General features: G+C 44.7%; 1 protein-coding gene across 1 annotated transcript in view; it reads right to left on the bottom strand.

The window, feature by feature from the left end:
- The window catches only part of UBAC2 (UBA domain containing 2), a 180,617-nt gene that overhangs the window by 13,803 nt on the left and 139,871 nt on the right, over nucleotides 1-26,943 (bottom strand). The window contains exons 8-9 of the mRNA XM_036893653.2: nucleotides 22,977-23,222; nucleotides 149-271 (exon numbers count right to left, since the gene is read on the bottom strand). Of these exons, the coding sequence (XP_036749548.2) occupies nucleotides 149-271; nucleotides 22,977-23,222 (369 nt within the window). The remainder of the gene's footprint in view (nucleotides 1-148; nucleotides 272-22,976; nucleotides 23,223-26,943) is intronic.

Raw genomic sequence — 26,943 nt, 5'->3', positions numbered from 1 at the left:
CAAAGTGTTGATCACTGTTACAGGTGGCAGTTTAACTGCTATCAAAATCTTTGTATTTATATGCTTGATTTCTTTCATGTCTTGTTCACCAAAATTGCTTTAAGTTTGAAACATGGGTTTAGGATAAATGCCAGGTGTTCCTGATTACCTGTTCTTCTGAAACCTCTAGAGGATGGGATGCTTCTTGTTCAGACTGCCGACCATCCTGATAGTTTGCATTTCGTTGCTGACGTAAAGGAGGGAAAAGACGATTCCAGTTGATCATACCTCCCTAAAAAGAGATCAATACACACTGATGAGATGCAGAAGGAGCAGAATCAATGAAATACCTGGAAGGGTTTTCCCTTGCAATGCAGTCACATCTATAGACTGGGAAATAAAATGACATAATGATCTTCTCAACGCAAGCAATGCAAATCCTAAATTATCATACCATCCTTCCTTCAATCAGTAGAATAAATCAGTAGCCTGCAATAGGTGCACAGAGAGAAAAGAAGGTACCTGGTACTAACAATATCATTAGTGTGATTTGGCTCTGGAAGGCAGACATCTCCAACCTCAGCCCCACTGACACTGTCCCATCTGGTTGGACAAGGGACTCGGTGAGGGGGGTATTGCTGGGGATGACAGGAAAGAGGATTTCCGGCAGGCAGCCAGAACCCTGGAGCCTCCTGTGGTAGCTCTTATGTTGATATGCTCCTCCTCCTTTCTCTTCCTGCTCCCTCCCTTTCCTTCTTTTATTTACGCAAATTTTGAGTGTGCTCAGGGGAGGGAGACTGCAGGGGGCGGTAACAGCAGGTTGGGGGGCTGGCTTGGGAATGAAAGTGAACTTCGCACACAAGGACAAGAGGGTCAGAAGCGAGGATCAGACCCGTCCTCCTGAGTGGCTCTGAGGGTGATGTAAGACTGATGGTGACGTCCTTTCTTGCTTATTCTATGTCATCAATGAAATGAAAGCCATAGTGTGAAGAAAAATGTGCAATGCATGATGCTTTTCAAAAAAATCTGTGTTTTTAGCAACATGCCAATATTTTAATTACCAAAAATTACAGATTAACACCCTGAAATGTTTCCTCTTATAAACATCTAAAAATGCTGGGCAAAATACAAAAATATTTCATATGCATAGCTGAACAAAAATGAAGAAATGGAAGCCCCAAGGTGCCAGAAACCAGCCCTGGAAAACGCAAGCAGTAAGCGAGCAAGTGGCCCAGGATGTATACATGGGGTGAGCACACCCTGCCTGGGCTTTATCACCCATCTGGGATCAGGATGAGGCCCTGGGTTTGAAGGAGATGGTGGCTTTGAGCTCATTACCTACTCAAAGGCACAGCCCTCAAATGGCAGCACCTGCTGTGAAAGAGAAGCTGTGAAAAAAAACACCAAATGGGCGACCTTCCTGAGGGAGAGAGCAGGAATCTTGGGCCTGCCTGAGAATTGAGAAATGAGAATTTGGGGGTTCAAGTTACACTACGTATGTGTTCTAAGAAACCATCAAAAATTACATACAAATTGGTTCTAGGATAGAGATGGATACATCTGGGAAGCCAAGCAGAAGCAAATGTAACCTAAACTCTGGAGAGTCACTCTCTTATCCTGGGATTCCATGGGGTTTATAGATAAAACTCCAGGGGGGAAGACTCAGAATCCAAAATCACAAAACTCATGAGGAAAAAAACCACCAAAAGCCAGACTCAGTGTGTACAATAAATAGTATTAGATCCCCAAGAACTTAAATTTACAACAGTCTGAAAAAAGACTATAAAATTAGAAAGTGACTAAGATATAGGACTTAAAGATACTATAGAAAACAAGATTTGAAAAAAATCAAGGAAATTTAAAACAGACATTATGCAAAATTGTTTTGGAGAGATACTGGTAGAAATAAGTGCAAAAATATTAGTCATCACAATAAATACAATTGACCCTTGAACAATGAGGGAGTTAGGGGTGCCCATCTACCTTGTAGTCAAAAATCCACATATAACTTTTGACTCCCCCAAAACTTGACTCGTAATAGCCTACTACTGATTTTATGGTACCAAATGATAAAATAGACTTGTATCTACATATACTTTATGAATTCATGCCACACCTAACTTTCTCTTAATTTTTTGGGTATTTCTAGGCTACAGAGCTTACCTGCAACTTTTTCCAAATGTTGAAATCTCCAAAATATTTTCCAATATAGGTTGGATGAAACCCATGAATAAGTGTACCCGTGTAGTTCAAACTGTGCTGTTTAAGAGTCAGCTGTATGCACGGACAAACCCACCAGCTGAAAGGCTGATATTCTCAATTTTGAAGTCTCTCCTTTCCCCCACCCCCAACAACAGACAAACCTAAAATATAAAGACATAGACAAGGTGATGTAAAGAGATGGAAAAGTATCAGAGGAAGTTGACCAAAGAAAGCTGATGTGACTATATATTCATGTCAAATAAACAGACCTCAAGGGCAAAAAAGCCATTACTAGAGAGAAAATCACTAGGACACGTCAATATTATTTAGATATTACACAACAGCATCAAAATATAGAAGGCAAAAATGAACAGAACAGAGAAGTGGAAACAACCGGATATGTATTTAATTTTTAGCATATGTTGATAGATCAAGCAGATAAAAATTACAACTAAGAACTTAAATAACAAGTCTGTCTAACTGGATATGTATAGCCTGTACTCTATATTTATACAGAAAACACATGTTCTTTTCCATTTTATGTAAAACATTTATTGAAAGTGACTGTGTGACATATACACAATGGAATATTATTCAGCCATAAGAAGAAAACAAATTTTACCATTTGCAACAACATGGATGGAGCTGGAGGGTATTCTGCTCAGTGAAATAAGCTAGGCAGAAAAAGACAAGTACCAAATGATTTCACTCATCTGTGGAGTATAAGAACAAAGAAAAACTGAAGGAACAGGACAGCAGCAGAATCACAGAACCCAAGAATGGACTAACAGGTACCAAAGGGAAAGGGACTGGGGAGGATGGGTGGGTAGGGAGGGATAAGGGGAAAAAGGGGCATTACAATTTGCAGACATAATGTAGGGGGTGGGGGTCACGGGGAGGGCTGTACAACACAGAGAAGACAAGTAATGATTCTACAGCATCTTACTACGCTGATGGACAGTGACTGTAACGGGGTATGTGGGGGGGACTTGATGATGGCAGGACTCTAGTAACCATAATGTCACTCATGTAATTGTAGATTAATGATACCAAAATAAAAAAATTAAAAAAAAAGAAAGTGACTGTGTGCTAAGTCCTCTATGAAATAGCCACAAATACCCACATATGAATATTACACAGACTATATTCTTTGACCACAGTGCAATTAAATTCAAAATCAGTATCAAAATTATAATTAATACAAAATAAAAATTCACACACAGGAAATCAAAAATGGAAAAAATCATAATGGAAATTAGAGGATATTTAAAAGTGAGTAAAATTGCAACTATTACTTATAGTTAAGAAGTTGATGTAGTTTTAAAATATTGGCCATAAATAAAGAAAATGAAGATGGAAAATTAATAAGTATAGTATATTATAGAAAGTAACAATAATTAAGGAAATTACAAAGAATAATGCAGAAATTTTAGAGGTATTAATGAAGTGGAAAACAAAGACAAAAGAAGGAATCAATGAAATGCGATGTTGGATATTTAAAAGCTCAAGTAAAATGCATAAATCGGTCAGGCTTGATGAAAAAGCAAAGAAAGAAACACAAATAATATTAGGAATAATACAAGAGCTATATGATGGCAGATATTAAAAATCATATGAATACTTTATTCATATTAGTAACTGATTAAATAGACAATTTCTAGAACAAGGTAACTTATTAAATTGATTACCATTTTTGAAAACTATTGAGCATCTATTAAAGCTGAATACTTGTGTGCCTCAACAATTCCACTCCTGGACATCACAAATGCAAACATTTATCTGCCAAAAGGCATGGCCTACAGTGTTCTCAGTAGCATTATTTGTAGTAGTCAAAGGCTGGAAACTACCCAAATGCCCATTAAGTAGGGAAATGGAAACTGTATGTTGTTGAAAAGTGTATAAATGGGCAAACAATGTGTCAAGATTTAGTAAAAACCAAGATTGTTCTGTGACCCAGCAACTTCATCTCCAGGTAGTTAAGAGTGCCTAATTGGACATTTATGGGGACGTTTTGTGAAGCACTCATCATAATGTTAAGTAAGAAAATGGAAAAAAATTTAACTGTCTCTAGGTAGGGAAATAACATTAAGTGAGTGGCTCTAGTATATAAAAGACTATTATATGAGGAGCTGGGATAAATGAACTAGATCTATGGGATAAATCCCCCAAATAAAATGTTGAATGAGCAAAGAAAGTTGTGTAAGAATATGTATATACAATGATGTTTACATAAATTTAAAAAATACTCAGAACAATAGTATATTATTTTAACTATTTTATGGATATATATTAGCAGTGATTTTGACCCCCAGGGGACACCTGGCAATGTCTGCAGGCATTTCCGGTTGTCTTGGGGTGGGGGTCGGGGGGACATGATGGTGGTACCGCAGGCATTTGGTGAGTAGAGGCCAGGGATGCAGCTAAGCACCTGTAATGCTCAGGACAGAATCCACAATGAAGAATGGCCCCAACTGATAAGTCCCTGGGGCCTAGGTTGAGAAACCCTGATACATACACAGGCAACTGAGATAGAAACATGCATAGGCAAGACACCCACAGGCTGGTGGAGAGGGGGATGAACCCTTGGCTGAACGTGTAAGTTTTACTTCTTCAAAGGGAGTGAGAGTGAAAGAGCAGGCGATATCAAACCAGACCCAATCCCTCTCCTCTTGTGATAGTACAAAAGTGCTTAAAAAGCAGAAAGTACAGAGCTCTAGGTTCTAGGATGTTTTGACACTCATCTGCTCTTCATGTAGGGTTAAATATGAGCCTCTACAAACAGGAAACATTTCCTTCACTTTGTCTTCTTCAAAAGCAATAACCGCATATTTAAAAGAGGAAAAAGGAAACAGCTTGCATTTTGAACAGCCGTTTTATGAAATATCTGTTATTAGGTGGTGAGGAGATTTTCAAACGAAATAAAATTTCTTATGGAATTAAGTAAACAACTAATTTTCCAAATGAGGGCAGTAAATGTTTGCAACATTTTATCAGAGGTTACATGGCCTAGAGGTTTTTGGCAGGTTCTGGAATGGGATGATCCGGCAGTGTCTACATTAAGACACCAGGTAGAAGAGCTCACTTCAGAGAACCCCGGGAGCACTCACAGCTCCCAGGGGAGAGCAGGAGCAAGTTCTAGTCCTCACTGCAGGGGGCTCATGATCTGCTGGGGGGAGGCAAGGTGTCCAGAGATGGAAAAGTCAGAACAAGGCAAGGGAGCAATAACTAAGGAGGAAGCCGTGTGGCATCAATTAAAGGGCCAGAGCATTCGGAGTGGGCATCGACCAACCGCAGCTTGGTGGTGGTGGTGGTGAAACTTCAAAGAGGATGGGGCATAGCTGAATTTTAAAGGATGAGGATGATTTCAACAATGGAGAGGAGAACTAGACATTTTTGCCAATTTGTTCAAAGACAGTTGACTGAGGATGGGTTTATACAAACTTCAAGGGCCAGAGCAATGCTAAGGAGTAATGGCTGAGGAACCACTAGTGCAGGCAGCTGAAGGACTGAGAGCAGTCACTACCTAGAGCCAGAACAGCTGCTTCAAATCCCTGCTCTGCCACTTACTGTGTAACCTTAGGCCTTAGATTTAAAAAAAAAAAAAAAACACTTCTCTGCTCCTTAGTTTTCTCATCTGTAAGATGGGAGCAATAACTACACTCACCTCCTAAGAACGTTATGAGAAGTAAATGAGTTACATATCAAGTATTTGAAACAGAGCTTGAAACTTCTAAAAACTTGTCTTAGCTATTATTACTGCCTGCTTTTTGCATCATATGTCACAGTGTTTTCTTACCTTCCCGACTCTATCAGATGCGAGGGGCTGCCGTGGCTCAGATGTGCACAGACCGCCCAGGGGAGCAGCATGGCTCTAAGCTCAGTGCAGCCGAGCAGGTTCCCCAAGGAGGTGCTCTCTCAAAGGGGGAAATGGAGAGCAATTACACAGTGGGCGTTGAGAATGTGGTGGTTTGGAACAACTAAGGTTCTTTCCAAAAGCTTCCTTATCTTATTTTAAAAAGGTTGGTCACTGGAAAAAAAAAATGCATCCTTTATTCTCAGTCTTTGGGGATCTGAAAACCTTTAACAGTGTGCTGGGTTTTGAAGTGTGAAGCAGGCAGGCAGGTTCACCCCCACTGTACCGTCTGGCTGCCTGGGAACTACGTCAGGAAGATTCTGAGGAAGGGTGTGGGTTCAGCAGAGGAGAATGATATGACTGTCTAGTGCTGTCTGCCTTAGGCACAGGGGAGGGGAGGTGACACCTAGGCAAGGAATTACCAACCCGGGTATAGAACAAGACTTTCCAGTATTTTCACATCCTGCCACATACAGAAAAAGACATATCTGCAGGACACACAGGACAGCCAGGTTGCTTGCAAACAGCTTTAGGCCTTTCTAGTCGCCCTGAGGGCTGAAGGGATCAGTATCAGCTCATCTGTGACCACGACACAACCCTCAGGAAACACCTGTACATTTAATGTGAGCAATTTACATAGGGATGACTTACTGTGAAGTTCAGGGGCAGAAAGACCAGACTGTTTTAGTCACACCAGTTCAGGTAAAAATCAACAAAGTTACTGAGTGTCTATTAACATTCCTGGCAGTACCTTCAGCAATGAAGCTAGGAAGAGAATTAAGACAACGTCCCTGCCCTCTAGATGCACATAGGCTACTGTTCTGACCGCTTGTGTTTTTCTTTTTCTTCCAGGAACCCATAATGCCATTGGCTTCATCCAGGGGAGCCTCATCGGCTCCACCTGACCCCTTCAGCATGGTGGCCCTGCTGACTAGTCCTTTCTCGACACTGTCCTCTGAGCTTCTGTGCTGTCACACTGGCCATGCCTTCTCAGTGCTCCTCAGAGCACTGCTACTTATGTCCTTGAAGTGCTAGTGTCCCTTAAGGTCTGTTCAGGACTTCTCTCTTCCCACATGCTGTCCCCAAGCGCTCATGCATTCCGAAGGCTTAAGTCACCGCTTAGAGCACTCAGGGTCTGGACTCCCAAACCTGTCTCCCAGTGCTGCACCTCAGAGCCACATAACCAACTGCCTCCTGGGCACTTCCACTGAGATGTTCCAGAGACTTCTCAAAGGGGACACATCCCAAGCACAACTCGTCTGCAATCCCATCTCTCTCCCTGCACCCCCAAACTTGGGGAATGACATCAACATTCATTCACTGCCTGAGCCTGACCACTAGGCTCTGTTAATTCTAACTCCCTAATGTCTTTTGAATCCATTGCTCTCTAGACTCGTGAACCTTTTTAGACCAACATCGAGGCTGGGAGTGGCTTCAGCGTGATATTCTTAAGCTACACGTCTCATCATGTCACTCTTCTACTAAACAAACCTTCAGTGGTTCCCTGTCACCTTTTTATTAAAATATTTATTGATTCATTAAAAACAACCACAAACTCATTACTTGCTAACATATATATTTTTATAAAAAAATGTTTTCCAAACAGAAAAAAAATGAGAAGAATGTCACTGTTTTCTATTTTTGTAGATCTCTTTAATGTCTGACTTAATTGAAGATACTTAGATTCTCTTATCTGCCTCTGCATTCAATTGTTATATATTACTTTGGCCTTTGAAGCATATAAGGAAAATGTAGCTACACAGAAATACAGTCAGAAAAAAGAAGCGGAACACATTATGTCTTTTCAGATATTTGTAGATATTCTTCTTAAATACCAAACAAGTCCCCACTGCTTTTAGGATACAATTCAGGTTTCTTGCCATGGCTCGCCAGCCTCCTGTTTACCACTGTGGTCTTTCTCACCTGTCCACCCGCACATTCTAGAGCCTCACCTGGTCACCCAGGTCTGGGGTCAGAGGCTCGTCCTCTCTGCTCCCGTATCTCACTATGCCCTTCCAAGGACAGCACTTGGTACGGCATACTTCAATTGCATGTTGACTGGTGGGGGTCTCGTGGCAGGCAGTGAGCCCAGGAGGGCCAAGACGATCATCTTGCCCTAGTTTGGGCACTCAGCCTCACTTGCCACCTGGTAAATGTATTTGCTGAATGAATAAATGAATGGACGAATACACAGTAAATCATATTGCTGAGTTCTGTGGGATTTTCTTGAGCAAAGACCTCACAGTTGTAAATTTAGGAACCTAAACAGTTGGTTAATAAGGGTGGGAGGGGCCAAAGCAAGGAGGCTCAGCAAACAAAAGCATGTGGTGGGTGCTAAGGACATGAGCACCCTCTGCCTCTAGTCCAGGAAGCAGCCAGTACAAAGAGCCACTGCTGGGTGACCATGACGTACAAGTGGAACTGTAAATGGTAACTCCTCATTCGTAATTCACAGCACTGCTTCCAAAGGAAGCTAGAGCTTGCAGTGTAAATGGGAATATGCTTAGTTTTATTCATTTATCTTCTGATTGCATCGCACTGCGCTGGGGCAAGGAAAGAGGGCTGGGACACAGACGTAAACAGCTTCCTAGGCCCCGAAAGCCCTTCTGTGAGCTGACAAAACAAAGGCACATTAGAAACTAAACAAAAGGCACTGAGGCTGTCGGGTGTAAGTAAGGGTTGAGTGAGAGGCATCTTCTTAGAACTAGACATGCACTGTTGTACAGAGGAAGGAAACAGTCCTGGGATGCTGTCACCAGCAACAGCTTCACAGCAAACAGGGAAAAAAAGGAGAACTAAACCAAACCAACCCACCCCACACAAACGAGCAACACGTTCCTGACTTGGAAGAGTGGCAGAAGGGACAATTATGAGGCGCAGGACAAATCCTATTACACATTTGGAAAACGGTTCCTTGATAGGTGCCTAAAAATGCAAAGCGCAGATGCACTGGGAGACGTCCTGTGAAGGGCCACTCCGCACAGCTGCAGAGTGCTCCGAACACAGTGTGTGACAGTGTCTGGACAGCAGGCAGGCTGAGCAGGTGCTGGGAGAACATAAACTGGAGGGAAACGGGACGACCGCTTGAACAAAATCCCAGGCTAGTTTTACAGCTCTTAGTTTCACTTTTTCTTTGTGGTTTATGCTACTGACCAGTTTAGAGAGCCCAGACACTTCATATCATCCCATTCTTAGCAAAACAGAAAGCATTTTCCACAGCAGTAAGATCAGGAGACAAAATACACCCTTTTGCTCAGCTTGTAGAACCTCTAGCTCGGGAGACAAGAGTTTCTGGTGACACGCTGCTCCCTGCCATGCCCTCCTCCTCTCTGGTTCCAGCTGGCTGGGCGCAGAGGCCGCAGCCTTGCCTGCCCTTCCTTCTCGGATGGGGAGGGCAGGGCAATGGCACTGCTCCAGGGACTGGGCTGGGGTGGCAGCGAGGAGTGGGCATGAGGAGGCATCCAGAGAGCCTCCTGTCAGGAAGCTATGCAGTAGCCTGGGATGCCACCCAACAGCGCGGCTGCTGCTGCTCCCTGCACGGAGCACCTCAGCTGGTGTGTGAGCCGACGGACAGGTGTCCCGAGTCCTGTGTGTTTTGAGTGGGACATTTCTCTGAAGGCCTGTGACTCCTACCACAACTGTTGTTACTTCTCCTGAGACATGGGTACCACTTTAAACACAGGCTAAATTAGATTCAAGTTCAGTTACAAACTCAGGAGACACATATATTTTCCCTTTGTTGCAACAAAGCATGGCACCGGCTACATTCCTGTTGGGGGAGTCACGAAGGGGCAGGGGAAGGGACTCTGGGAAGAGAGCAGTAGGATTCAAGTTCAGCTTCACTATTCACCCTGGGCATCAGCTCTGGGCAAACCTATTAGGCTGCCTGCCCTCTGCAGGGAGAGGACGAAGCATACTGGGAACACCGGGGGAACCACGCAGACAGCAGTGCTGGGGTCTGCCCCTGTTTACCAAAGGCAGCAGACAGGCCACTCTCTTCTGATGGTGACTTTTTCCTCCAGGGAGTGTAGGATCAAAGACGTCCTCACCTTTTTCTGGAGTGGGAAGCATAGGGGTTGGTTGAGATTTGGGTAAGAATTAGAACGTGCAATTCAAAAAGGAGGAGGTGGGGTGAGGGTGGCCTGAGGGAGACAGTGAGTGCCCCACAGACCCAGCGTTGGGCTGGGGACATCTGGTGTAGGAAGATGACACCTACCTCTTATTTAAAGCTTTTTACTATCTTAAATCGATTTACATGCTCAGGAATAGTAAGCCCAGTTATGGTCAGGCTGCACAGGGGAGGCCTTAGGAAGAGCTCCCTTGGACACAGGAATGAAGGCATCATCCAGCATGGGGTTACCGATTCCTGCACTGTATCTTTTCTTTCCTGCCTTCTTTGCCAAATTGTTGGTCATTTTTTCCCCTTAACTGTAGCTCTACATGAAATTGCTGAATGAAAGTAAAAATTAAAATTAGTTCTGGTACTTGTTACCGGTAAGTGTTTTGATAGAAGAGGTGAAACTTGTTATTAAAATTAAGAGAGGGGATCACTCAAGATTTCCCCTCTCGCCTTCCATCTCCTCCCCCAGAGGTCATCCCCTCTCATGGGTTCAGTGATCACTCTCATCCCCTTACTCGTCCTTCAGCCAGTGCATGTTGGGTGGACTGCAGTCTCTTAGGTTAGCAGGTTTGCCCAGGCCGCTCCACACCACTGCACCTCTGCCATCAGCCCTTTCACTAAGCCATGACCTCAACGGGAAGTCTTACTGCACTGCATCATTTCTAAATCATTCTGCCCTGGTTTGAAGTCTTCCAAAACCAGCCCCATCTTAAACTATCTCTTACCTCTCCCCGGCATGGCCCTTCCAGTCACTGTGTCCCTGGCACACTGCAGACTATGGCTGCTCCGACTGTGCCTGCCACCTAAAATGCCCTCCCCTCTTTCCTCTATCCTTCCTCCAACCAGTTGGTACAGAGCTCAGCCCTTGTTTATATGTTTTATGGCTTCTTTCTCAACAGCCCAAATCTTTACTGCTCTCCCTCTCTGCTGAACTTCTACAGAACTCTGTCAAGCTGCCAAGTTAAGAATATATAACACTGGGTCTAAGTTTCCTAATCTGTGAAATGGAAAGCTGGACGAGATGACCCTTAAACTAACTGTGAGTTGCCTCTTCCTGGTCAACATGTTAAAGAACACCCTGGAAGCCAAGCAGCTCTCTCTTCAAGAAAGATCCTCACTGTTCCAGCCAGAGCCCAATGGCCACCAGCCAGAGTGGCCGTAGGAGGGACCCCTAGGTGGACAGTGGCCTAGATGACCGCCACTTTATACTCTCCTGTACTGCTTATGACTGTTACCTGCATTGATCGAGGATCTCTACTGAGCCAAGAGCTCCCTGAGCACCACCCTGTACATGAGGAAGGCAGACGGGGAAACCAACTGCTACGCAGTAGCTTCTCTGAGCGCGAAGCCCTCTGAACCAGAAACCTGCCCCCACCCCTCACTTCCACCCCTATGAACCCAGGCTCAACAAGTGTGCAAACATCTCAATCACTTAAAAAGTATGATTTTTTAAAATCTCGGTATCGCTAATCTGTCCTATAATCTTGGACAGGAGATCATGACTCACAACTGTGGAAATTCCTGGGCTTCTGCTGCTTTGTGCACAAAACCACATCTGTGACCCACAGCACCAGGCTTCAGGGGCTGAGCCTCAGGTGAGCCCCATTAGCTTCAAGCCTTCTCAAGACCAGAAGGATCTGCCCTGAGGAACTCATACGTGGTCTGTCCTGCACTAGAATTGTCTTCTGGTTTTGAAAACCCACAGGGATGGCCATTTTTTTAGGGGAAGGGGGGAATTTACAAGATGATTATGAAGACAGTTTTTCCAATATAACTCTATTTAACATTATTTAATCCTCAGGACACATCTCCAAGTTCATTCATGGTTTTAAAAAGTGATTAGTAAGTGATAAAAGGAAAAAATAATGAAAAGGATTAGGATTGCTTATAACTTCTACTTCTCCAAAATACCAAGTACATTATCATCATTTACTTGTTCTCTTAAATACCATGAGATTGTACCAGACTCTTTCTTCTCAGGAAGATGCCAAGGCAGAATGGAAAATAGAAATGATTTTCTCAAGGTCACTTAATGAGTCAGTTTTGGGAAGGGATTCAAATTTAGATTGATCTTATCTTTCTGTTTTGAATTTTGTAAAAAAAGTCAGTATGATCAACTACAAGAGCCCCCAAAACGTAACAGTTTCTGCAAGGAGGTGCAGATTGAGATAAACAGCTTAGCTTTAATTTCATTTGAAAATAGAGTTCCTGCACACAATTTTAATTTAACTTGCAGATTTTTATCAACTAAGCACTAGTAACTTATTCCACTCCTGATACTATACACTTCATACTCATAAAAGAACCAGTTCTAACTGATTAGATTGCTTTGTTGACAAGGCAGTAGAGCAACTTGACAAGAATCGTTTTTTAAATCAAATTGTATCAAAAAGTGAAAGAGCAAAGCTAAAAAGGAAAAGTTCTGAGAAGTGTGCCGCATGCCACGCGCCATCTTTAAGGCCACCTGGGCGAATCTGCGCTGAGAACTTGCTCCCTTTGCATAAGGTGGACTGCTTTGCTACAGGCACACACGCATGCATGCACACATGCCAGGAACAGGCATACAGTCTCCAGTGCTCCAAGAAGAATGCACTTTCTCCATCCACACTCTGTTCGTTGACCCTCAATGGCTGGGCTTCTCCAAGAATGCGTGTGACATTTTACTGTAACTGCCTCTTTGTAGTCAGCTCAGGGGCAGGATTGTTCACTGGAGTACTCCCCAGAGCCTGGCCAGGCACCAATGTACACCTGCCAGCATAAAGCTCTACTAAGTGAGCCTTGCTATTTAAACACATTGAGGGATGAATAAGTATACTGCAACGTGGATGAACTCAAAAACACGATGCTACATGAAAAGAAGCCAGTTATAAAGGACCAGATAGTGTATGATTCCATGTACAGGAAATGTCCAGAACAGGCAAATTTACAGACAGAAAATATATTAGTGGTTGCCTAGGGCTCAGAGAGTGGGAGGCTAGGGGAGTGGTTGCTAATGGGTATAGTTTCTTTTTGGCATAATAAAAATGTTCTAAAATGGAACATGGTGACAGCTGCACAACTCTGTGCATATATAAAAAATCACTGAATTGTACACTTTAATTAGATAAATTATATGGTATGTAAATTCTATCTCAATAAGGCTGTTAAAAACCTTAAAAAATACATTGAGAACTCAAGAGCACTTTTAATACACAAAACAAATTTTGCTAAATAAAAAACACTTGATTAACAATAGGAACTCTCATGATTTGCAAGGTAGATATGACTCACAGCAAAACATATGTTAGATGTTACTTAACAACTGTTGCTGAGGTAGATGAAGAGAGAAACCATTTTCACAGCCACAAAATGTAACTAAGAGAGGGTGTAAGAATATAGCTAACTCAATTAAACCAAACACTGAGAAAATAACTGAAATGCATGTGTGAACAATGGTGAGCTGCGGCAGGCATCAACACTTTCTTTCCTTGCAGGTCAAACAAACTGCTCATTACTGCAAACAGATGTGATCATCATTCAGGAAGCACTGGGCAGTCCAAAGAAGTGAAGAAGCAATGAAAAAATTAGCATCAACTGGCTTCACTGCTTTGTTGACAAAATTCCCAGTTGCTTTATAACAAGCACAATGCATTCATAATGGGCTTCACTGTAATTCTACTTCTACAGTAAGTGGAGATTTTACAGAAAACCTTATAGAAAACTTTATCACCAAGTTCATGTCGTGGTATACAATGGCATTATCATCATCAGCCACCAGAGAAAACGGTGGTCACATAAATAACACATAACCAAAACTCAGAAAGTCAGACTGCCCAATAAAAAGGTGCTGGCTACATAATCTAGAGGAGGAGGTTGGCAGTGTTTTTCTATAAAAGGTCAGACAGTAAATGTTTTATGCTTTGAAGGCTAAGAGGCAAAATTGAAGATATTATGTGGCTACTTACAGAACTACTGAAAATGAAAAACCCTTCTTAGTTTCAGGTTTGGCTCATGGGCCATGGTCTGCTGACCCTTGTTCTGAAGGTTACAAGTTTTTGAGAGTAATAACTATCAGGTTAGGTCCTAAATTAGGACTCTCTCTCAAACCTCCTGACAGAGAACAGAAGCCTGATGTGATCATAATAACTAATCTTTGACAGATCTTTCAGGTATATGAAGTAGAAATTTATATAAAGTATAAATTATTTTATCCTCATGACAACCCTATTAGACTGTGCATAGATCTCCCTGTCAAGCCAAGGTTGATCCATTAACTGCAAACTCTCTGTTCCTTGGTTTGTCTTCTGGGCTTTTCTACCATGAGCATATGTGTCTTCCCTTATGACTGGCAAAAAGAGGGAAACAGGTGCTGAGAAGCTGTAGAGACTTGTGTGGCAACCCCACTGTGCAAACTGTGCGTTACCATAGGAAGCTTCGATGGCTGCTCTGGAGGTTTGAATGTGGCCGTTTACCGTCATTCAGCGAACAGCCCCCACGCCCCCACCATGAGTACCCTGCAGGCAGAATCCTCATCCTCTCCCGACGGGTCGTCTTGCCCCAGTACCACCTTTTCAACTGATCACTCATGTTGGGACCAAAGTAATCTTTCTAAAACACAAATCTAACTTAGTCTCCTGCTTAAAAGGCTTCACTGACTCACTACTTTTCACAGGACAAAAGAAAAACAATTCTTGGTGTAACACAAGGCCCCTAAGTTCTGGCCTCCTCTTTCACTGCCTCTTCCTAATGGAAGCCCTGGGCTCAGGCACCTGCCATTACTTGTTTCCACAGCTGTTTCAAGCTCCCGTGTTTCCTCTCCAGGGTCCCGAGGCCTGAGACGCCTGCCTGATAGTCGGCCTCTTCAAACTGCCCCCAGCCCCACAGGCGGCACTGGGACTCTTGCTGCACAAACTCCAACGGAACGTAGTAGCACCTAGAACTGACTCATCTAACTTCCCTTGTGGCCTGCACACTTCTTCAAGGCCAGGGCAGTGCCGTTTACTCTCTCAGGGCTGCACACTGCAGTAGTACCAGAGCAGACGACATAAATGAGGAAAACACACAGCTCCTGTCCTTCAAGAGCTCATATACTGCTGGATGAACGAATAAAACACAAACCCATGGTAAGCTATGCAACAGCCCCAGCAGCAGAAAATGCCCCACAGCTGCAAGTACCGACATGACTCTGAGCTGTCACAGCTCCGTTGGGCGGAGAGGGTGTCTGAAAGCCCGGAGCTGTGGAGAGCAGAGCTGACGCGTAACCAACACACAGCCCCTACGTGGATTTATAAACAATGGAAGATCACAGGAGTGGAGGGAGGGAGAACCAGAAGACAGGGCAGCAGCGCATAAGGGACAGAGCGAAGTTTCACTACTACGAGGCTGTAGAATGATCGCCCAGCGCTTTTGGATAGCACCTCATGTGGCAGTGTCCAGAAAGATCATGCCACTGTGCTTGATCATGAACTTAAAGACCATATGCCGACTGTCAGCATTCTGGTCTCCAGCTCCAGATGAAGCAGGTCTACAGTCGTCATAATGTTCACCGCCCTTTAGAACCATGGAATTCATATACGCTGCAGGGCATACTAGAAATATTTTCAGTAGTGTCACGTCATAGTTAACTTTAAAGAACATAGGTGTGACTACCACAGTGACATCCTAGAAGGAGGCCAGCTGGGCAGAAGTGATTTTTGTTCTTCCTCTACTTCCAAGCACTCACAGCATCATAATGTGTCGCATTCCCACCGAACCTCCCTTCAAAGGTGAACTCATTCTTGCAGGGTCCAGCAGGTGGAAGGAATGTGAATCAGAACACCCACTTCTTCCCCAGACAGTCCTCTGTCCACGCTCTCCTGCCTGGTTTTCTCCTCACCCACTGGAAGTCCTTTCTTCCTCGCCTTTGCACCCTGCAAACATGGGTCTCAGGTTGTCTCTGACTATTTGCTTCATACTAGTGCTCTTGGAGGCTATCTGTACTTTCTGGCCTGACTGTTCACCATTCAGCTGGCCTCAGGGCATTAATTCTGTAAATATTTGTTGTATACAGACCTAGTCATTTTCCCCCAGATATGTGAGTTCCTACTATGTGCAAGGCATTATTCACATACAGAGACACAAAGAAAAAAGTGTCCATGTACCCCCAAGACACTCTGTTGGTAGAGAAAGAGAAGTAAATCAACAGTGAGGGAGTGGTGAGTGCCAGGACAGACATCTGGGGGCCCGAGGGCAGAGAGAGGGTCAAACCTGATCGAGAGCTGGAGGTGGCTTCCCAGAGGTAATATTTGAAACAGACACTGACGAGTGACTAGGAGTTAACCTGTGTTTGTCGGGGGGTGGGTTGTTGGTACGGGGGAGCTTTTTTAGGCAGAGGAAAGGGCAGAAAAAGTCAAGATGTGAGAAACAGCAGGGCTATGATATTCATGAACAGTTCAGCATGGTTAACCTAGGGGTGGTTTGGGGGAGATACAGCTAAAAGCAGGAAGGGGCTTCTGTAGAATTTTGACCACCGGGACAGCTATGAAGGGCTTCCGAAGGATTTTAGTGGGAGTGAAAGAATCAGATTTGTGTTTCACAGAGATTGCTCTGGGGGCTGAGCTGTGGGGCAAGGCGGGGGGAGATGCCACAGCGAGAGAGCAGAGCGAGAGAGAGAGGGGCCTGCTGCAGAATCCAGGAAGGGGATGCCGGCAGCCTGAGCCAAGGCCGCGGGGTGTAGGGAGAGGGAATGGTGGGCTTCTGCCGAGAAGGCAGACCACTGGGCTTACCTGGACCAGGGAGCCAGGAGGCATAAAGACGCCTCAGGGGGAAAGTCTCAGAGAAAGCCAAGAAGTTGTTCAGGCCTTTGGGCAGAGGCCGCACTTCTCATGGGGGTAGAGAATGAGAAGGGGAAGCGAATGTGGCACGGACATGGTCTTCAGGGGTCTAAGGAACCCTCGAGCGATGACGTCCAGTAGGTGGCAGGAGACGGAGGCCCGGAGGGAGGACACTCTCGTGTGCGGACCTAGGTCAGGGGGCCCTGACCGGGTGGGTCACCTGCCGCGAGTGTCAGGGTGAAAAGCTCGGGGGACTGAGGTCTGCACCTGGGACACACGGACTTAAGGAGCCCAGTTAAAGGGGCTGCCAGTATCCTAGGAGGGCACTCACACAGCTGAAGGCTGCATTCAGACGATGGCCTGCTGGCCATCCCTTCCGCTGTGCTCTCCTCTCCCCTCCACCTCGCGCACTGCAGTAAGATGGGCTTTTGTGAGATGACTGTCCCGCCTTTACTACTGACTAAGCCAGTTTTCACAGCCTCCCGTGTCGACGACCACATCTGCTGTCGGGTCCCAACACACCTCCTCCGCTTCGGGTGCTGCCTGCCTTCCCCCCACTCACTCTGTCCCTCCACACGTGCGTCACACAGGCCCCCCTGCACCTTCCTTCTCTGGGCCTCTGCAGCAGCTCCAGGCTCCCTCATGCTTGCTGGTCCTCTCCTGAGGGACCATCTGCCTCACGCTCCCGCAAGCCATTGGCCCATCCCTCCGGGCCTCAAATCCTTCTTCCCCAGGGTCAGCCCACACTCACGGCGCTCTTCCTGGGGCCCTTACTGCCCTGAGCACTCTGGTCAACATGTCATTGTTCTCAAATGTTAACTAATTCAAGCATATATGCTTGAGCTCCCTGAAGTTGATCACTAACTCATCAAGGGAAAGGACATGTTTTTCACTGGTTTTGTGCCTAGGGTTCTAGCTGACAGGCTTGGTCAGAGAGGCTCAGGTAACACTGAGTTTGACTATGATCCTAGAGCCAAACAAGGACCACAGGTGGGTGGGTGATAGTGAGCAACTCAGCAGCTGCCAGGTGGCAGGATGAAATATGATGGAAGCAGGCAAAAGAAATATAAAGGAATCCACTGAAACAAGATTTGAACACTATTTTGAAATGCTTGTAATGAAAAAAACAGAACAGATCAATCTAATGTATAGTAATTAGTCATTGAGTGACTTTCTGACCAAATAAGCTATGACCATCTGAAAAACAAGTTTTTAAATAATAGATTTATTTTAAATGCAGTAACAGAATTTGAGGTTGCCTACAATGAAGGATAAAGGCTACTAAAGCAAGCAAAGAGTTATTTTAAAAACATATAGAAGATGGAAGCAAAACTTCTAACTTTGAGTTAAATGGTTCGATTGAACATTAAACTTGGCACTGATTTTCTTGTCAGCCAAAGCCAAAAAGGAAAGAAAATAATCACCACAGAGTTCTCCTCCCTGGGAGGCAGTACAGTGAAGGATCAGGGCAGAGGCCTTGCAGTGAGACCCACGTGAGTCCCAATCCTGTACCGTGTGTCCCTGGGCAAGCCAGCACCCCCAAGCCTCAGGGGACAGGGAGGAGAGAGGTGTACCTCTCAAAGCTGGCACTGGGAATAAGTGAGGAGGGCGCTGAGTAGGCCTACGACTAAAGAAACAGGACGCTCTCCACTCTGCTGCAGACGCTCAGTCCAGGGGCTGGGATTCTGGGGCAAGACCAACCTCGGGAAGGAGAGAAGCCAACCAAGCAGAGAGTAGGGCCACAGACCAAGCACTTCACAGCTGCCTGGCAGGAACGCAGGAGGGCATGGAGTTTGATCTGCTTCATTCACTGGGGTGTAGGTTGTGCAACCTGGTAGATCCTATGGTATTCAAAGGGTCCACGGTGGGGAAAAGTGCTGTGTGTGGTTTCTAGCAAGCCACAAGAGGCCACCTATGCTAGAGACCCCTAGGGCACTGCAGCAAGGGTATACAAACAGAGTGGAGAATCAGCACTCTCAAGAAATGGGTGCTGCACCTGAGGGACAGGAAGAGCCTGACCTTAAAGCATGAGACCTACCAAGTTCTAAGGTCAGGCGGGCCCAAAGAAATCCACTATCAGGTGGAAGTGGTGTATGTAGGGTCAGCATTAGCAGGGCCAGCGGGCACAGGTGCGCTGCAGCAGCAGGCATGCCAGGCCACCATGTCACCTCTGGTGCACCAAAACCTCTGCCCCAGTTCACACCGCCCGCCACATGTAGGCAAGTCTGTTATGACCAAATGACAGAGGAGGAAAATGGCCAAATTTGGTTCCAGGTGGGCCGGCTCAGTATACAAGTGAAAGTTGAAAATGGACTGTATCTCACTGCAGCTCCACTCAGGAACTTGACCTAGAAAGGCAATGGGGAGGGGAGTCCTCCCAGTAGGCAGAGAGGGGCAGTGCATATGGTCATCCACTCTGTGTGGACAGAGAAGTGGCCTGAGGTAACAGCAATGACGGGTTCACTGGAGGCGGTAAATGACTTGGCTGATCAGGGGACAGGAAGGGAGGAGACAAGGAGACCTGAGGAACAGGCCTGTGGACACAGCTGAAGGGACAGGTATGCAGTGTGACATCTGTGTTTGCTGCTTAGTGTCTTCCACCGACATTCACCACAGAAAAGGGGGCAGAACACCTCAGGTGCCAGACATCAGCCAGCCTCTATCACTGGCCACCCAGGGTTGGCACATGAACAGAGCAGCCATGATTGTGGGATGGAGGCTGTGCACAGGCCCCTCTTTCTAAGGTGGACCCAGCTACTGACAGCACCAGAGACCAAAGCTGGCCCTTGATACACTGTGTCCCTCAAGGAGGACTAAGAGTCATTTAGTGCCAGGTAGACTTTACTGGGTCCTTTTCCCTCTGGAAGAGGCAGTGTGATGGACTGAAATGTGTCCCCCCAAAATTCACAGGCTGAAGTCCCTAACGTGCAATGTCACTGTATTTGGAGATGAGGCCTTTAAAGAGGTGATCAAGGTTAAATGAGGTCATAAGGATGGGGCCCTAATCCAATAGGACTGGTGCCCTTATAAAAAAGACCCCAGGGGCACATACATGCTCACTGGCAAAAGGCCGGGTGAGGATGCAGCAAGAAGGTGGTCATCTGTAAGCAGGTGTAAGGACAGTTCTCACCAGAAACTGACCTTGACAGCACCTTGATCTTGGATGTCTAGCCTCTAGAACACAGAGAAAGTAATTTCTGTTGTTTAAGCCAGCCAGTCTGTGGCCTTCTGTTAAGGCAGCCTGAGCTGACGAAACTCACTGACTGCTGTCGTCACCAGCAATTCATGTGAACTGGAACTGGAGCACATTCTGGTTATAGGTCTGTCTGCCTTTTCCGTCAGCTAGCATCGCTATCGGCAGGTGTACAGAAAGCTTGATCCATTGACCAGGCTCCAAATGACACCACATCAGACCACACGGGCACTTAGAGCAGAGTGAGGGAAGCAGGGAAAAGACCATGGGATACACTGACCCTCTCACATACTACACGTCCCAGGAGCTGCCAGCTTGCTGGACCAGTGAAACAGCCCATTGGAGGTGTAAGTGCAGCACCAGCGGGGAGATACCCTGCAAGGACGCCACTCCAGGCTCCAGCATGCAGTACATACCCTAGGCTTCCTATCCCTGCAACTGCAGATTCCATGGGTTTAGAGAGCTTGGCTCAAAGGAGGGGGAACACTTTCATCAAGGGACAGAGCAAGAATGCCCTTACAATTTAAGTCATAGCTGTCGCCCAGTCATTCTGGGCTCTTGTGCGAAAAGACCAGCAGACAAGGAGCCATTATCTTGACAGGGGTAGTTGACTGTGCTGGTGAGGAAAAGGTGAAGCTAGGGCACAAAAATGGGCAGGAAGAATATGTGTGGCACCCGGGTGATCTGCTAGGGCATCTCTTGGTACTTTGCCCAGTTCTTACAGGAAATGGACAAGTGCAGCAGGCACGGTCTGAGAAGGGCATGGTGACCAGGGACTTGGACCCCACAGACACAAGGCTATGCATCACTTGCAGCCAAAGGTGAGGGGACTCTCAGGTGGCCAGTGGAGGAGGGAGAGGATGATCGGTGTGGCCTCGACACCAGCTCCCACAGAAGGGGATGTAGTTTGCCCTGAAAACCTTCCTTTTGATAGTTTCTCCCAGGAAGAGTGTCCCTGGAATCTGGGAGAAGCTGCTCCAATAACTTACATAAAACAAGGAGGTCCAAGCACACAAGGGGTGGATGCTGTGGTCTGCTGCCCAGATCCCCACCTCCCTCAGGACCAAAGTGCTCAATCTGCCTGCTGCTGGGGTTGTCGGTACCTGATAGTTCTCAAGGGACACTCCTTGGTGGATGGCATGCATCTGAGGACAGCCAGTTGGCCCCAGATCTGCAATCTGCACCCGATGACTGGCTGGTGGAGGTTTAAAGTTTTGGCTCCTTACACAAATTTGGGACAATTTGGAAACTCACCCAGCTCCACAGCTCTCCACAGGAATAGCTCAAGCCTTCTTGTGACGGTTGTTCAGTCTCCCTCTGTCTTCTCCCACGTGTCCCCCAAAGATGCTGCTCCCGACAGCATTCTCCAATACACTTTATGCATAAACATCTGCCTGGGGACACCTGCCTGTGAAATACAGCTTCTCTGGCTTGCCTGTGAACACAAGGGCCACCGTTTCTAATACCTCCCAGGTATTCCAAACGTACCTCTGTCAATGTATTTCCCCCAAATCTGCTCCTCTGATATTGGTGAAATGGTGCTTTCATCCATCTATCCCCTTACCTAAGCCAGAACCCTCAGGATCATAGGCCACTTCTCTCTCCCCCTCACAGCTCTGTCCATTCTACCTGGGAAATACTTACACTCACGATTACTCAGTTTTTCGGACATGACCAGTCTGAGTTCTCACACTTTTCTTTCTTCCCTGTCTCCCCTGAAGGATGCAGGGCTGAGTCCATAGCCTGCGACCATCATTCCCTTACAGAACTCATCTGGCCCTTTTCTCCCATCTCTCAACCCTACGAAGTTCATGGGACGATCCACCCCCCAGCTTTGACCTAAGAGAGATGTCTGTCCTCCATCTTTAACCACATCGTGGGTACCTTTACTGTACGTTCAAGAGTCACCTCAACTTCCAACACATCTGTGGGGAACAACCTTTGCTTCTCTCTGTTTCCTGCAGACTTGGCTCAGTGATCAGGGGCCCCTTTCTTACCACTTCAGATATAAACTCTGGGACCCGCATCTCCAGTGGCCACCTGGGATGTCACACCCAATTTCAGTCCTTCAGACCATCGTGAGGCCTGTAGACCTGCTCCTCACACCCAGTGTAGGCAGGAGATCAGGAGATGACAAGAGAGAGGAGGAGCCCGTCACGCTTCAGGGGGCAAAGCCGATAGAGACAACAAACAGAGAGCCCCGCGCGCTGGGTCACAGAAGGGTCAAAGCAAGGTTAGGTATGAGGTTTCAGCCTGACACAGAGTAGCCCCTGAAGGACAAGCATGGTATTAGGTTGTCTGCTGGATACAGCAGTTTATAGATAAATGCTTGATATTTCCTGATGATTGATGGAAAGGCTAAGAGCACACAGTTTATTTCATTTACTTAGTAGCTGTTCCCTTGACATTTTTCTTACCTTCACATTCTCTCCATTTCAATCAAGGAAAATCAAAAAGTTTTACATTTGCTTTTCACTCCAGAGCACATGATGATAATCATTTTAACAGGAAGACACTGTGGCTTTTTACAAGATTATAAGAACAGATAAATATCCATCTTGTTAACTAGGTTGGTGTTTCTCTAAGAAATAATGCTTATCTAATAAAGTGGAACAAGAATGACCAGTTTGACCCATCTTTCAGCTCTTATTTGTTTTTTTACCTTTAAAAAAACCCCAGAGTAGCCACTATCAGAGACCTACATTCTATTTGGAAACCCCTCAAAGTATCCAGCACAATGCACCAGAATGAAAGGGAACCTCTACAACACACAGTCACAGGCGGGCAGCTCCCGCCAGCCCCCAAGAGGGTCTGGGCCTTGCTGCCATCCCTGCTCACCGGCTGCCGTCGCTGCCGCCTGGCTTGTGCAGACGGGGAAGGCATCAGCTGCCGGTCAAGCAGCTCCATCCTCTGCTGCCTCTGGATGTCCACCGTGGCCCCCATTCCGATCCTGGCCTCGCCGGTGGGTTCTGAAGATGAGAAGATGGGCTCAAGCGTCCAAGAAAAGAACTTCGCCATCCAGCTGGGGATGCAGAGCACCTGATGAACTTGTAGCATTTTGCTGTTGTAGCAGATACCGGAAATCTACGAGAGAAAGGTCCCACTGGATTGTTTCCATGTAGTAAAAATTTTAAAAAGATATTTAACAAAGAAGTCAACTATGAAATACTTCAAATGGTATTTTTCTTCATTTTAGCATTCGTTGCAGGGTTAGGTGATAACTGAAACTCCTACCACATTGCAGAATACTAAGCACTGTGGACTAAACCGAAAATTAAATTTGTTTTTATTAAATTAGAAGAGGTAGCAAAGTCCCAACAATTTAACACTCAGAGCATTGGTAAAATATTTAAAAAACAATGTTTTCATTTTTTTTAAAAAGCCCTAAAAGATCTGATTATCAAAACACTTTCACATTGTACTCTGTGGTTACTCTTTGGCAGATGGCCACCCAAGAGAGATACTGGCAGAAAACAACTTTGACGTTCAATGAGGTAGCCAGCCATATAATAAATTAATCAGAAAATAAAGCCATCTAAAAGTTACTGTTTAAATAAATTTTTCAAGTATTGACTTATTGAGATTTTTAAAGCAATGCCAACTGTCATTAACAATTCTGTTTACACATAAGCCTATTTTTCATCTTTAAGGCAATTTGTATGGTAAGAGAAGTCTAAAGCCTCCCTATGGTCTTCTAGGTATGGCCATACCTTTGTGAAAAAAAATCTTTAATTTTGTGAATTTGATTCTTGGGGTAAGAAGTTATTCATAGCAAATTAGGGCATATTTGACAACTATCTAATAGGAGAAAAGTACATTTTAATGTTTTATTAATAAAATTTAAATTAACACAGAATTTATGGAGCATCTGCTATATACCAGGCCCTGTTCTAGACACTTAGGATACACTGAGAGACAAGACAAACAAGGTCCTCCCCTTACAGAGGAAATGGTGGTCAATATGGAGAATAGACAGTAAACAAGCAAACACACAAGAAAATTCCAGGTACATTCTAGGAAGGAAATAAAATGACTTGGAGCAGGGACCTTTAGGTCCAGCGTCAGGGAAGCTTTGGAGGACATGGCACTTGAGCAAAGATGTTAAGGATAATGAGGTGCCAGTGACTGAAGAACCGGCGGAAGAACATTTCAGCCAGAGAACAGCAGGCGCAATGCACAAGTGAGCTTGTGCATCTATCAGACATTTTACTGGAGGTACCAAGTGGGTGGCTGGATATAGACCTTTGGAACTCAAGGAATCAGGAGAGATGACGGTTTGGGACTCCTGGCATTAGACGGCATTTACCACCAGGGGACTAGATGAGATACTCTGAGGGTGACGCATATAGCACATGAGCAAAGAGGACTTAGGATGGAACCCTAAGGGTTCAAACAACTAGAGTTGTGCTTATGTCTTGTGGATGGATAGAGTAGGAGAGGCCAGTAAAGAAATCTGAAAAGGAGCTACCTAGGAAAAGAAGGGAAACTAGGAGAGTTTAGTATCACTGAAGCTAGGAGAAGAGTGTTTTAAGATGGGAATAGTCAGCTATGGTGAATGCAGCTCAGCGTTCAAGTAAGACACAGAGAGGAAAATGGCCAGTGAATCTGGCAAAATGAAGGACCGCGGTGACCTTATAAAAGCAGTTTTCCTGCAGTGGTAGGAGCACAGATAAGCCAGGAGTAAGCTGAGGAGTGAATGATAAAGGAATTTTAGCTTCAAATAATTTCCATGCCACATCTCTCAAAAATGGTGTGCAACAACAAAGAAAATGAAAACAGAAACAAACTACATACTCAGTGAAACCAGAAAGCATTGCTAGAAAACACAAAACACACTGAGTAATTAGAAATCATTTAGCATATGGGGGAAGGACAAATCCAAATGCTGGCAGAGGATCCCCTGGGGCTTAGACAGGCCCAGCGATTAAAATTCATATTACACAGTCGCAGGGGGGCCATCGGGTGAGAAATTGGGGATCAACAGAGGTGAGGCTTAGAACCTCACCCCCCCTGTTCTGAGAGAAATCTTCTGCACACGTGGATGTTTTATTGCCCTTATCTAGCTTGGATTAACACATAGTCTACAGGCACACACCTGACCATCTACATTTGCTCTCTTACAACACTAAACTATGTTTTCTACCTTTATCTTGTATCTACCTACCACTTCAGCATTTTATTAAAAATAATAATAATAAAGAGAGAAATGTGGTATCCACATATAAATCAAGTATAAAAACCAAATGAGTATTCATATTTGAACTGACTGTTTAGAGTTCATAATGCATGAGCAAAACCGAAAGTTTCTGTGATGACTGCCCTTGCACTGTTCACTATGTAACTTATTCACTATGTAAGAATTTGTACTCCATGTAAGAACTTGTTTGTTATGCCTCAGAAGATTGGAGACTGATGAAAATTAGGCTTGGGGTGGATTAATGATTGTGCATTGAGCATTGACTCCCCTATACAGAATTTTATTGTCGTTAACAACCATTTGATCAATAAATATGAGAGATGCCCTCACAAAAAAAAAAAAACAAAAAAAACGGGACAGACTTCCAATGGTAAAATAAATAAGTAACCGGGATGTAATGTATAGCATAAGGAATATAGTCAAGATATTGTAACAGCTTGGTAGGGTGATAGCTGGAACCTAGAATTATGTATATAAATGTTTTATCACTGTGTTGTACACTTGAAACTAATGTAATGTAATACTGTGCATCAACTACCCTTCAATAAAAAATAATTATTTAAAAAAAAAATTCATATTAAAAGTCCTAAAATTCATATGGAATATTTAAGGTTACAGTTTTAAAAGTATAATGTTGGGAGAAAGAAGCCAGACATAAAAGAGTACATGCATTATGATTCTACTTTTATTAATGGATCAATCTGAACTATACAAGCATACCTCAAAGATACTGCAGGTTTGCATGAGAAATTTTTTCCTGGGCACATCTCCCCGGGCAAGGGAAACAAAATGAAAAATGAACAAATGGGACTATGTCAAACTAAAAAGCTTCTGTACAGCAAAGGACAACATCAGCAAAAAAAAAAAATGGCAACCTAGAGCATGGGAGAATATATTTGTCAACAATTTATCTGGTAAGGGGTTAACATCAAAAATATATAAAGAACTCACTCGCCTCAACACCAAAAAAACAAATAACCCGATTAAAAAATGGGTGAAGGACCTGAACCCAGAAGAAGAAATACAGTTGGCCAATGGGCGCAGGAAAAGATGCTCCACATGGCTAATCATTAGGAAAATGCAAATGAAAACCACAATGAGATATCACCTCACAATAGTTAGAATGGCCACTATGCAAAAGACAAGAAATAAGAAGTGTTGGTGAAGATGTGGAGAAAATGGAACCCTCCTACACTGTTGAAGAAAATGTAAATTGGTACAACTGCTGTGGGAAGCAGTATAGAGGTTCCTCAAAAATATAAAACTAGAAATATCATATGACCCAGTAATTCCATTTCTAGGAATTTACCCAAAAAAACCAAAATCACTGATTTGAAAAGATATATGCACCCCTATGTTTATCACCACATTATTTGCAAGAGCCAAGACATGGAAGCAACCTAAGTATCCATCAATAGGTGAATGGATAAAGATGTGGCACATATATACAATGGGTTATTATTCAGCCATAAAAAGGAAAGAAATCCTACCATTTGCAACAACATGGATGGACCCAGAGGGTATTATGCTCAGTGAAATAAGCCAGGTGGAGAAAGACAAATGCCATATGATTTTACTTATATGTGAAATCTAAAACAAAACAAACAA

This window comes from Manis pentadactyla, chromosome 17, assembly GCF_030020395.1.
Source record: "Manis pentadactyla isolate mManPen7 chromosome 17, mManPen7.hap1, whole genome shotgun sequence".
In the NCBI taxonomy this organism is placed as follows: Eukaryota; Metazoa; Chordata; class Mammalia; order Pholidota; family Manidae; genus Manis; species Manis pentadactyla.
Note: the sequence above shows the minus strand (reverse complement) of the source record. Positions and strands in the feature narration are given on the sequence as shown.